Source organism: Hermetia illucens, chromosome 1 (assembly GCF_905115235.1).
Source record: "Hermetia illucens chromosome 1, iHerIll2.2.curated.20191125, whole genome shotgun sequence".
Lineage (NCBI taxonomy): Eukaryota > Metazoa > Arthropoda > Insecta > Diptera > Stratiomyidae > Hermetia > Hermetia illucens.
In genome coordinates, this window is record NC_051849.1 from 47933380 (window position 1) to 47946576 (window position 13197).

At 42.4% G+C, this 13197-nt stretch overlaps 1 protein-coding gene across 1 annotated transcript in view; it reads left to right on the forward strand.

The window, feature by feature from the left end:
- The first annotated feature begins 4630 nt into the window (after window positions 1-4630).
- Window positions 4631-13197, forward strand: part of LOC119660896 (inactivation-no-after-potential D protein) — a 28143-nt gene continuing 19576 nt past the window's right edge. The window contains exon 1 of the mRNA XM_038069833.1: window positions 4631-4830. Within this exon, the coding sequence (XP_037925761.1) occupies window positions 4809-4830 (22 nt within the window). The 5' untranslated portion in view covers window positions 4631-4808. The remainder of the gene's footprint in view (window positions 4831-13197) is intronic.

Genomic DNA, 13197 nt, shown 5'->3' on the forward strand with positions numbered 1-13197 from the left:
CCCTTTAACTGATGCAAGGATCGATTACTACCTATGGTTTTAGTCTTATGGAGTATGAAACGAACAATTTTTTTTTTTTTGTAATTAGGAACAACCCTAGCGTTTTAATCGCAAATATCAACATTTTGGGAGCCAGTTTCTCCCTTCCTCAGAGCTTAAAATCTCAATCTCTAAAACCGAAATGTCGATATCTGCGACAACTAAGTAGTTCGACACCAGAAACTTTCTAAAGTAGTTATCTTGACTACAAGGAGATTACCGACACTTGGCGCGGCGTTTAAAGCCGAAGCCGAAGCGTTTCGACTCGAAGATGAACTTTTTCGAACAAACCAAAGCCTCGCCAAATCAATGTTGCAGCAGGGTGTTTCAACCTTAAGTGGGTGAAACCTTAGCTTTGGCAAGAGATGCCTTCTCATGAATTCAACGCTCTGCTTTACGGCGCGAAGGAGTGAACTAATACTCTTGCAAGGAGGTCTATCGTAAGTGCTGCGCAAATACAGAGATGCGAAACTTTACGGTTACCGTCTGCCTACCGTACTGCGCGGGAGAGATCCCTGCCACCCTCCTTACGGAGGAACGCAAGGCTACCTACAGGCACAAGAGAGAGGACGGGACGAATGGTAGCATATGCTGAATGAGTAGCAAATCTTTTGGGATAATGAATCCATCAAAAGCATTGTAAAATTGATTATTTCCTTACTAAGCTTGTAAACAGGTATGAAGATTTTCAATCTTAAGAATGGGAAAACGGACTGGACAGATAACATAAGAACGAAACCGGCAACGACAAAGGAATAATGATTTGCGCATTTTCTCATGAAACTTGTGCTCCCTGTATAGAGATGGAGCTGCTGAGCAGCTAGCCGATACCCTGTCCCAATATAGGGCTGATGTAACAGCGTTACATGAGATGCGTTGGACAAGGAAGAGTTTCCTGGAAAACAGTCACTACACCATATATTATAGTGGCCATCCAGTCAACCATATGCTCGGAGTAGGTTTCTTAGTCAGCCAAAAAATGCAACCTGCTATTATCGGATTTGAACATAAGCGAACGGCTATGCACTCTGCGTTTGTGGGGCAAATTTTGAAATATAAGCCTCATTAACGTTCACTCCCCTACAAAGGAGACTGCAGAGTCGGAGAAGGATACCTTCTACGAGACAGTAGAACCAACCCTCGAAGCCTGTCCCAGATATGATATCAAAATCATACTTAGGAATTATTTAGAAGAGACATTATTGATAAAATAACTCTAACAGAGGCCGCGTAGTCATGTGGTGCATATACAATAAGCATTGGATCAATCGAAGACATGGACAGATCATATATCAAATAACGCAACTCATCAAAGGTAATAATTAGAGGAGATACACTACGCAAAAGGGAATACTATTGTTTTGAGTAGGTTTCTTAGTCAGCCCAAAAATAAAACCTGCTGTTATCGGATTTGAAAACATAAGCGAACGGCTATGCACTCTGCGCTTGCGAGGCAAATTTAGAAATATAAACCCCATTAACGTTCACGCCCCTAAGAGGAGACTGCAGAGTCAGAGAAGAATACCTTCTACGAAGCAGTAGAACGAACCCTCGAAGCCTGTCCCAGATATTATATCAAAATCATACTTGGGGATTTTAACAGCCAAGTAGGGAAGGAGCCCGTATTGAGGCGATACGTTGACTCCTATAGATTACATCAAAATACAGATGATAGCGCACTGCGGATTATTCAATTAGCAGTTCACACGAAATGGTTGTTGAAAGTCCCTGTTTCGCGTGGAAAGCGGTCCGCAAACATACGTGGGCCTCTCCAGACGGGACCATTTTCAATCAAATTGACCACGTGTTGATCGAACGCCGCCACCTCTCAGCCTTAATGAATGTCAGAACATATAGGGGGGGCCAATATAGACTCGGATCACTATCTTGTTGGTATGGTGCTCCGAGCTCGAATAACAACACCACGCAGAATCCCCTTTGACAATCAGGTGAGAGTTAACATTGAACCCATCCACAACACTGCCCTCCGTAACACCTATAAGAGGGAAATGGATGCCGCAATTACTACAGCTAACAGAGGCCCTGAAGACGAAGCATCTACAAAAGATCTTCACAATCACCTGAAGGGCGTTATAATTGATGCGGCCACAAGTCGCAAGAAAAGTCGGAAGGGCTGGTATGACGATGAATGTAAGCTCGCGACGGAACGGAAGAATGCCGCATACCGAGTAATGCTCCATTCTCAAAAGACGCGGGGATGGGCAGAGACTTATCACGAACTCCGGCGAGCGGAAAAGCGACTTCACAGACGGAAAAAGGCAAGCCTGCAGAATTAACAGGTCTGCAAACTCGAAAAGTACAATGAGCAACCGACCCAGGCGCGCAAGTTTCACCAGCAAGTCAGCAGGATGAAGCCTTACACACCTCGATGTTCATTCTGCCGAGACAAAGGGAGAAATCTGATTTCCGACAGAATGGGCCCATTGGAGCGATGGGTTGAGTACTTTGATGAGCTACTGAAGAACAAGAACATCGGCGAGTTGAAGTTCCCGCCAACTGAAGACGATGGACAAATATTGCCACCACCAAGTATAGAAGAAACAGTCCGTGCAATTCATCAGCTTCAAAATCATAAGTCGCCTGGAGCCAATGGAATTACAGTCAAATTAGTTAAATATGGAGGCGACCGATTAAACCAAGTGGTGCATCAATTTGCGCTCAAAGTGTGGGACAGAGAATCAATGCGTGACGATTGGCAAAGAAGCATTATCTGTCTCATACATAAAAAGGGAGATATCACACAGTGCAGCAATTGCTGAGTACCATTTGTAAGATATTCTCCGCTATCTTGGTTGGTCGGATAGCCCCATACGCCCAGAACATCATTGGCCCATACCAAAGAAGCTTCACTCCAGGCAAATCAGCAACAGATCAGATTTTCTCTCCGCGGCAAGCGATGGAAAAACTGTTGGAATATGGACACCAGTTGCACCATCTATTCATCGACTTTAAAGCCGCCTATGATAGCATTGCCAGGGTAAAACTGTACACGGACATGAGAGAATTCGGTATCCCGACAAAATTGATAAGACTGACTAGGCTGACCCTGACCAATGTGCGAGGCCAGATAAAAGCAACAGGATCACTCTCAAGACCCGCCGTAATAAAGCGCGTATTTATCGGTTCGAATGACTTCGTTTGACTGCGTTTTTCTCGAAACTGCATATCGAAAATCTACTGGCACCATAACCCAAAATCTAATCTAAATTCTTTGAAATTTTCACGACTTATTCAGAACATATTTCTACAGTCCGCAAACTAGGATAATTGCAATTCATTCAGTATTTTTTTTTTTATTCATTAAAGAAGCCTTAAAAAAAACACCAAAATTCACAAAAAAAAGTTTAACACGGCGCCAAAAATTTAGCTTTTAATATTTTTTAATAATCCTCTTTTGCAGCCTGTAGTTAAGTCTACATGTTAAAATGCCGTTTACATTTTTCTTTAAGACGATCACAGCGCCATCTAGCGTGGCAGCGAAAAAACACCTTTTTTGGATATGGGTGTATAAATTGCCCTGTATTTCAAAAATGAACTATGCTATCGGGTTGGAAAAAATATTACGCATGTTCAAGATATTAATGAGTGTGTGGTGAAAAATTCGTATTTATATCTTTATCCAGTTTTTCAGAAAAAAATTCTAAAAAAACGAAAAAAAACGGCCTTCACACGGGATGACCCCCTTAAATGGATCTGGCGTTGACTGTTATAGAGATGAGGTGCAACGATAGCAAAATTTCCCATTATTGAGTCCCTGGATCGCCCTGCCATAACCATTTTTGTAACCTTATGAGCGTTTTTAAAATTTTTGTTTTTTAATTACCGAATATAAAGTATTTCGAAAATCCCTTGTTCGTCAATGGGAAAATCTTGCACTTAAGAGGGGAAAGCATGAACAGCAAAGTACAGCATGTACAATAAACCTTTTCAGCCAAAATTACAAATATCTTCCACTAATTTATATATTTTAAGATAATTATCAAAGGCAATGGGGGAGAATAGAGCTTTGCCGCCGTCATTACTTTACATGATCTTTCATCATTTCCTTGCATCAATTTTTCCTAAGCTCATGTAAGTTTACAGTGAAATTCATAACCATGAATTAAATAAAAAAATCCAATTTATGTTTAATTTAAACACTTCAAAGTCTTGTGCCTTACATAAAATACATAACTCACCTAAGAAATTGCAAGGAACATATTGGAAAAGTTAAGAAAAGACACGGAAGTCTAAAGCGTGCTAGTCTCTGTACTTAGTACCGACACACTAGTCTTAAGTCACGACTTTCCCAAGACTCTTTCGTGAAAATCTCGGCGGCATTCAATTTATTAAAAAGTATGCAACCACGTGGCCGCACGGAAATCACATTACCCAGCCATACTATTAAAAAGCCAATCTTACATGTGCAGTTCATTAAGTTTTGCAGAAATCGATATTTCATATATACTCTCAGACATTATAGTTAATGTGATTAGTTACGTACGCTATTTTCTTTTAGCTATTCGTCCGGTAAAAAAAAAGTTTTCACTTGTCCATTAGAGGCTTCCTTAGCACAATTTTTCACATGCAAATAGTTTATCGTTGTCTTCTAGGCTGTCCGCTTCGGGTGACTGTTAGTGTAGAAGATTTGCCCCAAATATAAGATACCAATTAATAAGAAGTGAAATAGTTTTATCGGAAGTCATCAATGTAAATTAAATACTTTAATGCTATCACCGTGAATTGGATAACAACTAAAAACCATCAACATGACGGTCATCCCGGCGGAAGGTACGCAAATGCATAAGAGAGATATGTAACGAATTTTTAGTGAAGTTTTGGGGATGTTAGTCTTATGCGATTCTATTTGTGTCTGGTTCGAACCACAAAACAGAGATACTGTCCAGATAGTACTAAATCCCATAGATCTCCTTAATCTATCTAACTCTCCCTGCCCACTTAAAAATTGTGTTTCTTCCCTTTAAAAAATTCCTGCAAATGTTCTTGATGATAATATGTGGTGTGCATCTGCATAATTGGAATTCCCAAACCTACAAGTGATTCAAACTCAAGGAGTGGTACCCCAAACTATTGACGAAATATCTATTATGATCAACAAGGAATTAGTTTTTAATGTCTAAATTAGTAAACAACATTCATGCAGGGTCTAGAAAAGATATAAGGCCACCTACTAGTGTGTGTATTCCGCAGAAGCCCGAGACTGAAAATCGATAAATTACATGTTGGATTTCGTTTCTTGTGGGACACGTCAATAACAAACAAGAAAACAACAAAATATTTACGAAAGCAAAACAAAATGAATACTGTAAGCTAATCTGCAGAAAGACATGAACATGTAAGACCTGTTGACCTGAAAATACTCAACCCTACATTTAACAGTTTTCTCTGGAGGTTTCCATTGGTAGACTCACCATTAACTATGGTATATGGGGAAGTGGTATCTCATATGGTACGATCAGAAACACCCTGATCTCACTTGTTGCAACGTTGAAGCCAGGTCATCGAAAGAAACAGGTACTGAAGAGTTCTTTATAGGCAGAATAATAAAATTGCAACAATGCCAATCTGAACTAGGGCCACCTCAGCAGTAAGGAGGTTCACTTTCCTCGTCCTAGTATATTAGCACACATACCGTATTCCAGTATCATAACACTTACATCCGCTATGCTATATTATCTCTAATTTTTGGAATAACAAGTCCAGCTATTGAAGAAGCATCCTAACGTCAATCATTCGTGCGTAATGAAGTTCAATCGAGCATAATAACAACTCACGCCTTATCCATTTACTGAGGCAGATTTTCCAATTCATTGCGTCTTCTTTTATTCTGAATGACATTGAATTTTTTTCATAGCAACTGGACGATGCTGTGGGGTACGCCTTAACATAACAATTGAATGGAAAACTTAAAAGACGTCAAATTATATGCTAACACAGAACAATATCCCCAATGTTGTCTGTTACATTGAAACAGCAACTCGGTTATTATTATTATTATTCTGATAAGGGAAAGTCGCACCGCATCCTTGAAGAACTATTGTGCCCCTTTTACTGGTTATAGTGTATTGTATCTGTATAGTGTATCTCAAGCAGGCATATAACCGTCAGAAACTTTAGTATGTTCCTTACTTCCAGATCCTTCAGCTTTGCATCTGGTATTAAGTGTTCTCCCAGATGCCTCGACCTACTTTGCACAAGTGCCGGACACTCTCCCAGGACATGTATAGAGGTTTCGTCATACTCCTCACAAAACCTGCGGGCAGTGTCCGTAGATATCCCTAGCTTCCCTAGGTGATAGTTCAGCCGACAATGACCAGTGAGAATTCCCACTATGATTCCCTTGCTTATCTGCCTGACGACAAGGTCCTCAATGGTTTCCGGCTCCTCACGAGTGAGTATTTGCTCGGGAAACATTTTTGGCAGTATGGCCAGTTGAATACCCTTGACTGCACTAGCATAGCTAATGACGAGCTTCCTAAGTTCTGCCTTCACTACTGACCAGCCCGAGTTTTCTCCCCCCTTGGGTTTAGGTGTGAATTTTTTGGGAGCATTCCCTTCATGCGGGCTGATCTCTGTTGCTCCCCGCTTTCTCGGCTCCAGTAGAGATAGTTCAGGTCTGTCCTGAGCCTTCTTAAGGGCTTCTTCTGGTTTCAGGCATTCCTTCAGATAGCGCAGGTACCATTTAACCCCGACGCCACTGAGACCTGTCTCCTTCCTGACGTCTGTTATATTTATCTCAGACGTGCTTTTGCTGGTCCCTGCTCTTTGGGCAGTGGCGTTCATTGGTTGTTGCCCACGCAGTATACCAATGTTAACCTTGGATCCACTGTTTGACTTCCCAACTTCTCCCTTCTTGAGTGTAATCACCTGGCTCTCAGTAATTCGGAGATGTGCCTGCTCCTGATTAACCAGTTTTTGTGCGGTACGGAACCCCGCTTTGTTGGTTTTCGTTTTCTTTTCTTTGTTGTTTGTACTCATTTAATTCCCACGAGTATAGGGGTTAGGAAGTCCGCCGTGCTATAGCCCCCCGTAGCACGGCATGGTCTAACTTACTCACTGAGGCGACGACCAGGTATCAGTGAGGCTCCGTTCGAATATAGTCAGTTACCCCCAACTGCAAACTATCCAATGGACATGGTTCCCATAACACCCTGGATTGGGGGAGGTATTTTTCGACTCCCCAGTCTAGATCCGTAGCGTTTTGTTAATAGCAGGGTCACCTCGTACAGGGTGTGGCTATCACCACTCACTAACGGTCTTGGTAGATGAGAGGCTTAGCCCCTGAAAAGCCACGCACCGCCCCAGCGGAGAGGCAGCTCATTCTCAGAGAGAGATAGGTTGGCCTCAGGGAGCTATTTTCCGCGTCAGTCTATCCTGCGTACTGCTTGACCCCATCAACTCGGTTAGAGAGACATATCTTGCAATTAGTTACGTGTTGATAGTCGAAATGCTATTATCTACCGAGATCTTGTTACAAAATGAACGAAGGGAATCTAAGGCATCTTCTTGAAAATATTTGTTTCCTTGGCCTGGATAGCACCTAAGTTATATTCTGTTGTAATCAACTTAGGTGTTAATTCCACCTGCAAGCTGATAATAGTTATCTGTATTCCTCCCCACACTTACTCATGTCCTCTATAACACTTTGCTGTAAACAAGTAAGACCGAACTACCCTTCAAATGCAGCGATTAAATCAGGCATCCTAAGGACTCATTTATCTTGATAGATATTATTCTACTGATTGACCATTAATTTGGTGACCCAGCAAAGATAACGTTACCTCTGTTCAGTTCCCCCTTTTGCTACAGCCTCCACTGAACACGTCACAGTTGATCCGGGGATTATCTACTTTTCTTTCAGTCTCCCGTGACGAATTTCGACAGGTATTCTCATGAACATGGAACCGTTCTTAAATAGATCTGATAGAACTTTTTGTAGCGTCAGTTGCCACAATTTTCTCCACTACTAAGGCACCATGGTAGTTGAATATCAGCATTATCAACGGCGCAACAACCAGTATCCGGTCTAGATCTGCCTTAATAAGGAACTTCAGACACCCCAGTTTTGCGCCGAGGTCCACCAAATCGATATCCCTAAAAGCTGTCTGCGCGTCCTGACCTACGCGATCCTTCCATTCCAGTCAGAGTCTGCCTCGTCTTCTTTCTCTACCATAGATATTGCCCTCATAGACTTTCCGGGCTGCATCATCTTTATCCATACCGATTAGGTGACCCGCCTAATGCAACCTGTTGAGCCGGATTTTATCCACAACCAGACGGTCGTGATATCGCTCATAGATTTTGTTTTTATGTAGGCTACGGAATCGTTCATCCTTCATATAGGGGGCCAAAAATTCATCGGAGGATTCTTCTCTCGAACGCGGCAATTCGTAATTTTTTTTTTGCAAAGAATCCAGGTGCTCGATCTGAATGAAGGCAGTGTGTACGTCTCGGGTCGTTCTTCCCATGATGTCGATATCGTCAGCATAGGCCAACCGACAGGCACTGACTCGCTGTCCCACACCTTGAGCACAAGTTGATAAACCACTTGGTGTAACTGGTCGCCTCCTCATTTAACTAATTCGGCTGTAATTCCATCGGCTTCTAGCGACTTCTGATTTTTAAGCTGACGAATTGCACGGACTGTTTCTTCAACACTTGGTGGTGGCAGTATTTGTCCGTCGTCTTCAGTTGGCGGTACCTCCATCTTGCCGATATTTTCCAGTAGTTCATCAAAGTGCTCAACCCATCGCTCCAATATGCCCATTCTGTCAGAAATCAGATTTCCCTCTTTGTCTCAGCAGGATGAACATCGAGGTATATAAGGCTTCATCCTGCTGACTTGTTGGTAAAACTTCCGCGCCTGGTGCGGTTGCTCCCTGTACTTTTCTAGTTCACAGACTTATTGGTTTTGCCAGGCTTCCTTTTTCCGTCTGTGAAGTCGCTTCTCCGCTCGCTGGAGTTCGTGATAAGTCTCCGCGCGTGCCCGCGTTCTTTGAGAATGGAGCATTACTCGGTATGCAGCATTCTTCCGTTCCCTCGCTAGTTTACATTCATCGTCAAACTAGCCGTTCCGACTCTTTTTGCGGCTGGGACCAAGTATGTTTGTGGCCGTATTTATGATAACGTTCTTCAGGTGATTGTGAAGATCGTTTTTTTATGCTTCGTCTCCAGGATCTCTGTTGATTGCGGTTATTTCGGCATCCATTTCCCTCTTATAGGTGTTACGGAGGGCTGTGTTATGGATGACTTCATTGTTAACTCTCACCTGATTGTCAAAGGTACTTCCAACAAACATTTCGTATGACCCTGCTAATTGAATAATCCGCAGTCCGTTATCATTTGTATTTTGATATAAGCTATGGGAGTCAACTTATCGCCTGCATACGGGCTCCTTCCCTACTTGGCTGTTAAGATCCCCAAAGTATGATTTTGATATCATATCTGGGACAGGCTTCGAGGGTTGGTTCTACTGTCTCGTAGAAGGTATCCTTCTCCGACTCTGCAGTCTCCTTTGTAGGGGAGTGAACGTTAATGAGGCTTATATTTCAAAATTTGCCCCACAAACGCAGAGTGCATAGCCGTTCGCTTATGTTCAAATCCGATAATAGCAGGTTGCATTTTTTGGCTGACTAAGAAACCTACTCCGAGCATATGGTTTACTGGATGGCCACTGTAATATATTGTCCAGCGACTCTTCTCTAGGAAACCGGTCCTTGTCCAATGCATCTCCCGTAATGCTGTTACATTAGCCCTATGTTGGGACAGGGTATTGACTAGCTGCTCAGCAGCTTCATCTCTGTATAGGGAGCGCACGTTCCATGAGAAAATGCGCAAATCGTTATTCCTTTGTCATTGCCAGGTTCGTCGTTGTATTATCCATCCAATCCGAGGTTCCCGTTGTGGCTTCGTAACAAGTTGTTTTCCGTGTAGGGCGCCCTACCGAATCCCCAACATGGAGGACCAGTTGATACAATTTGTCCCGTTTTTAGGCGCAGGAGACTGGCCTTCATCCTTCTCCGTCTGCAGCTTTTCATTAAGAAAGAGCTCCCAACGGTCACTACGTGGAGGTGGAGATAGGATTTGGTAGTAGAGCTGTTGGTGTTGGTTCAGCAGGCGTTTCCCAGGTTTTATGCCCCATCGTGGGTACCAATCCACGTTTCGCCCTGGGACCTATACTACCCTTTGAACATTAGCCCGGTATAATCTCAACTTGATGTTGGTGTTAGAGTAGTTACATTTTCATACTTTTTTGGCCAGTCAGGTGACATCAAACTCGGTACCACCGTCAGCAGAAACGGTGCTACCATGATAGATAAATCGATCGAAAAGTGTGATGACCTGTGAAATTGATAACCTTACCTTGATTGGTAATCTTCAGCCCAAGGCTGCTTGCCTCTATTTCCATATACCGAACTATTTGACCAATGTCCACCATTTAATGAGAGAGCAAACGACGTCATCAGCGTAATTGAGATGTTTGAGGAGATATGAGATGGCCCATTGAAGTCCTCCATATTCTCCGGAAAGGTAGGATGAAGAACGTCACTGCAACCCTGGCGGATTCTGCTTGGACCTTCAAATTCCTATGAAATTTCACATCAGTGGGGCAAGTGACATTTAGCGCATCGAAAGTAGTTTTGATATTAATTATTAGTGTCTCTGGGATGCCCCTCCTGGGTGGAGCATTTTACACTCTCTTTGTTTACGCTGTCGAAAGCCTCCTCGAAAAAAGTCAATGTTCAGCACGTGAAGTAGACATCTGAACTCTGGACACTTTTTCAAAACGATGAAGGGTGTTAATGCGGCCAGTGCAGGAGGAATCAGAGCGAAACTCAGCCTACACTCTGTTCTTTGATGCGTTCCAGGATGCGACAGCAGGGGAGTGCAAATATCACACCAACTATTGCACTCAAGGCGGATGACTTTTTTAGGAATCTTGGCGATGATTCTCTACATTCACAGACTAAGACAGATCTCAGATTCCCTGGATTTACGATAAGTTGAAGACAAGCTTTACTGAAACACCATGTAAACAGTTCTGCAGTGCCACCATCAAGCACAATGAACTTCCCCACTTCAGCGCATTGACGGCCGAGATGATTTCATTCATTGAGAGTATTTTGAGGCCAAGATACTATTAGGAGGCACACCGTTTTTTTAGATATTTGGGTTAGATAGTTTCTGAGAACGGCTCCTTCAAGTAACTGGTCCTTTTCAGACACCTGCTCTCCTCTCATTTGCAATAAATGTCAAAACTAATATCAATCTCGGAAAGTACTCATCGACACCTTTATTGACATCCCGCGCGACTATACTTGGTGGAAAAAAATGTGCACCCCCTTTTTGCATATATAAGGACCCCCTTAAACTCAACGGGGAACTATGTTACTCACTACATGCAATGGAACTCACAAGTCCCATCTTCCTAACAAATTGCATGTCAAACTGACGGACGGACAGACAGGCAGATAGTAAACGGATTTTAATATAAGGAAAAACGTATTTGTTGAGCTATCTTTTCTCAAGTGTGGTTCGTCTGTCGATCAGCTGGTGTCCAAAGGCAAAAGCGATGATGACAACATATCGATTTGGCTAATTTTTTCGTTGCTAATCCTTCGTCCAACTATCCATTTTAAATTCAGCAATTTTCGCCACCTGCAAACAATTTTACTTTCAGTATACTAATACTTTTCTGTCAACTTTTATCTGATCAGGTCAACCACTTCGCAATCGGTAGCAAATTTTGAAGTTGCCTTCTAAATGTGCATAGCGAAAGGGCGCTAACATCAGCGAGTGAGATGCGTCGGCGTCTACCAGGAAGGACGGGGAGCTTCGGTCCACTAAATTCAAAACGAGTTGTTTACGCAATCCGCCTGTCGTTCAATAAAAGAAAACCATTCTACCATTGGGCCGTCCTTAAGTGCCTTTAGCTCTAGTACAAGTCAAGCTGTGCGCCAGGTTCAAAAGGGTCCTTTAAATTAATCAAAACACAAGTCAGGAAACCGGAAACTCGGCGCTTCAGGTATGAAAGGTTTTGTTTGCTTCTTCCGTGAGTACATTTGAGCGCAGAACTATCCCATTTGTACGTAGCCCGTCATGTCGGAATACTCACTTTAGTTTGATATTGGTATTTAGTTGCAGTAAATTTACAGCGTAAAGTCAACTCTGAGCTACTGTAACTTTGTTAGTAATAGTATGATTTTGATCAAACTTGGGGATGATATGCTTCATATTATATTCTATACAACTACAAACTTTTGTAACTCTGGAGTAAACTTAAAATGGCTTTTACTCAATTTCCTCAAAAATATGGTAATATACTATTATTAACTTAATTTGAGCAGATATCGATATGGAGAGTATTTTGAGACCTGGACACCATATAGAGGCAGCTTCATGATTTTTTCAAATTTTTTGGTTGGGTAGTTTCCGAGAATGGATACCCTTAAAGAAATCATCACTTTCCACGCCTCCCACTCCCCGCCTTTCTAACAAATCTGAAAACTAAGAGCGGCTTCGAAAAGTACGAATCGAGACCTCTCATTTGATACCCAACATGACTATATTCAGTGCAAAAAATTGTACACTCCCCTTTTGTATGTATGGGGACCCCCACCCCCTAAATCTGAAGATGGAAGGATATGACTCATTGCATGTCTGGGCGTTCACAGTTCCCACCTTCCCACCAAATTTCGTGTAAATCGGTGTGGTCGTTTCTGAAAAAAGTACGTGTGACAGACAGACAGACAGATGGACAAATAGACAAACAGACAGACATTGAACTGATTTTAATAAGGTTTTGTTTTGCAAACAAAACGTTAAACAAAGGCTAAGGACATTAGATATCACACTGAATGAGGGATTACGGTGCCCGATTTCCGAAGGAAGGACATTTACCCTTGCACTGATCAGAGAGGCAGAAGCTAATGCAAAAAACAATTGATCTCAGCAGGGGTTTGCAACAGTAAATTTCGTTACACTCGTATGTCAGAGATAATTTCTTTTAATTCATCAGTTTAAGAGGAGGACTCCATTCATACCATAGGTTAGAAGCTTCGAATGATATTTTTTTCAGCACGACTGTGTTTGTTTCTCCGGCAAAGGAACCACTGGGATCTCGATCCTCCGATTTGC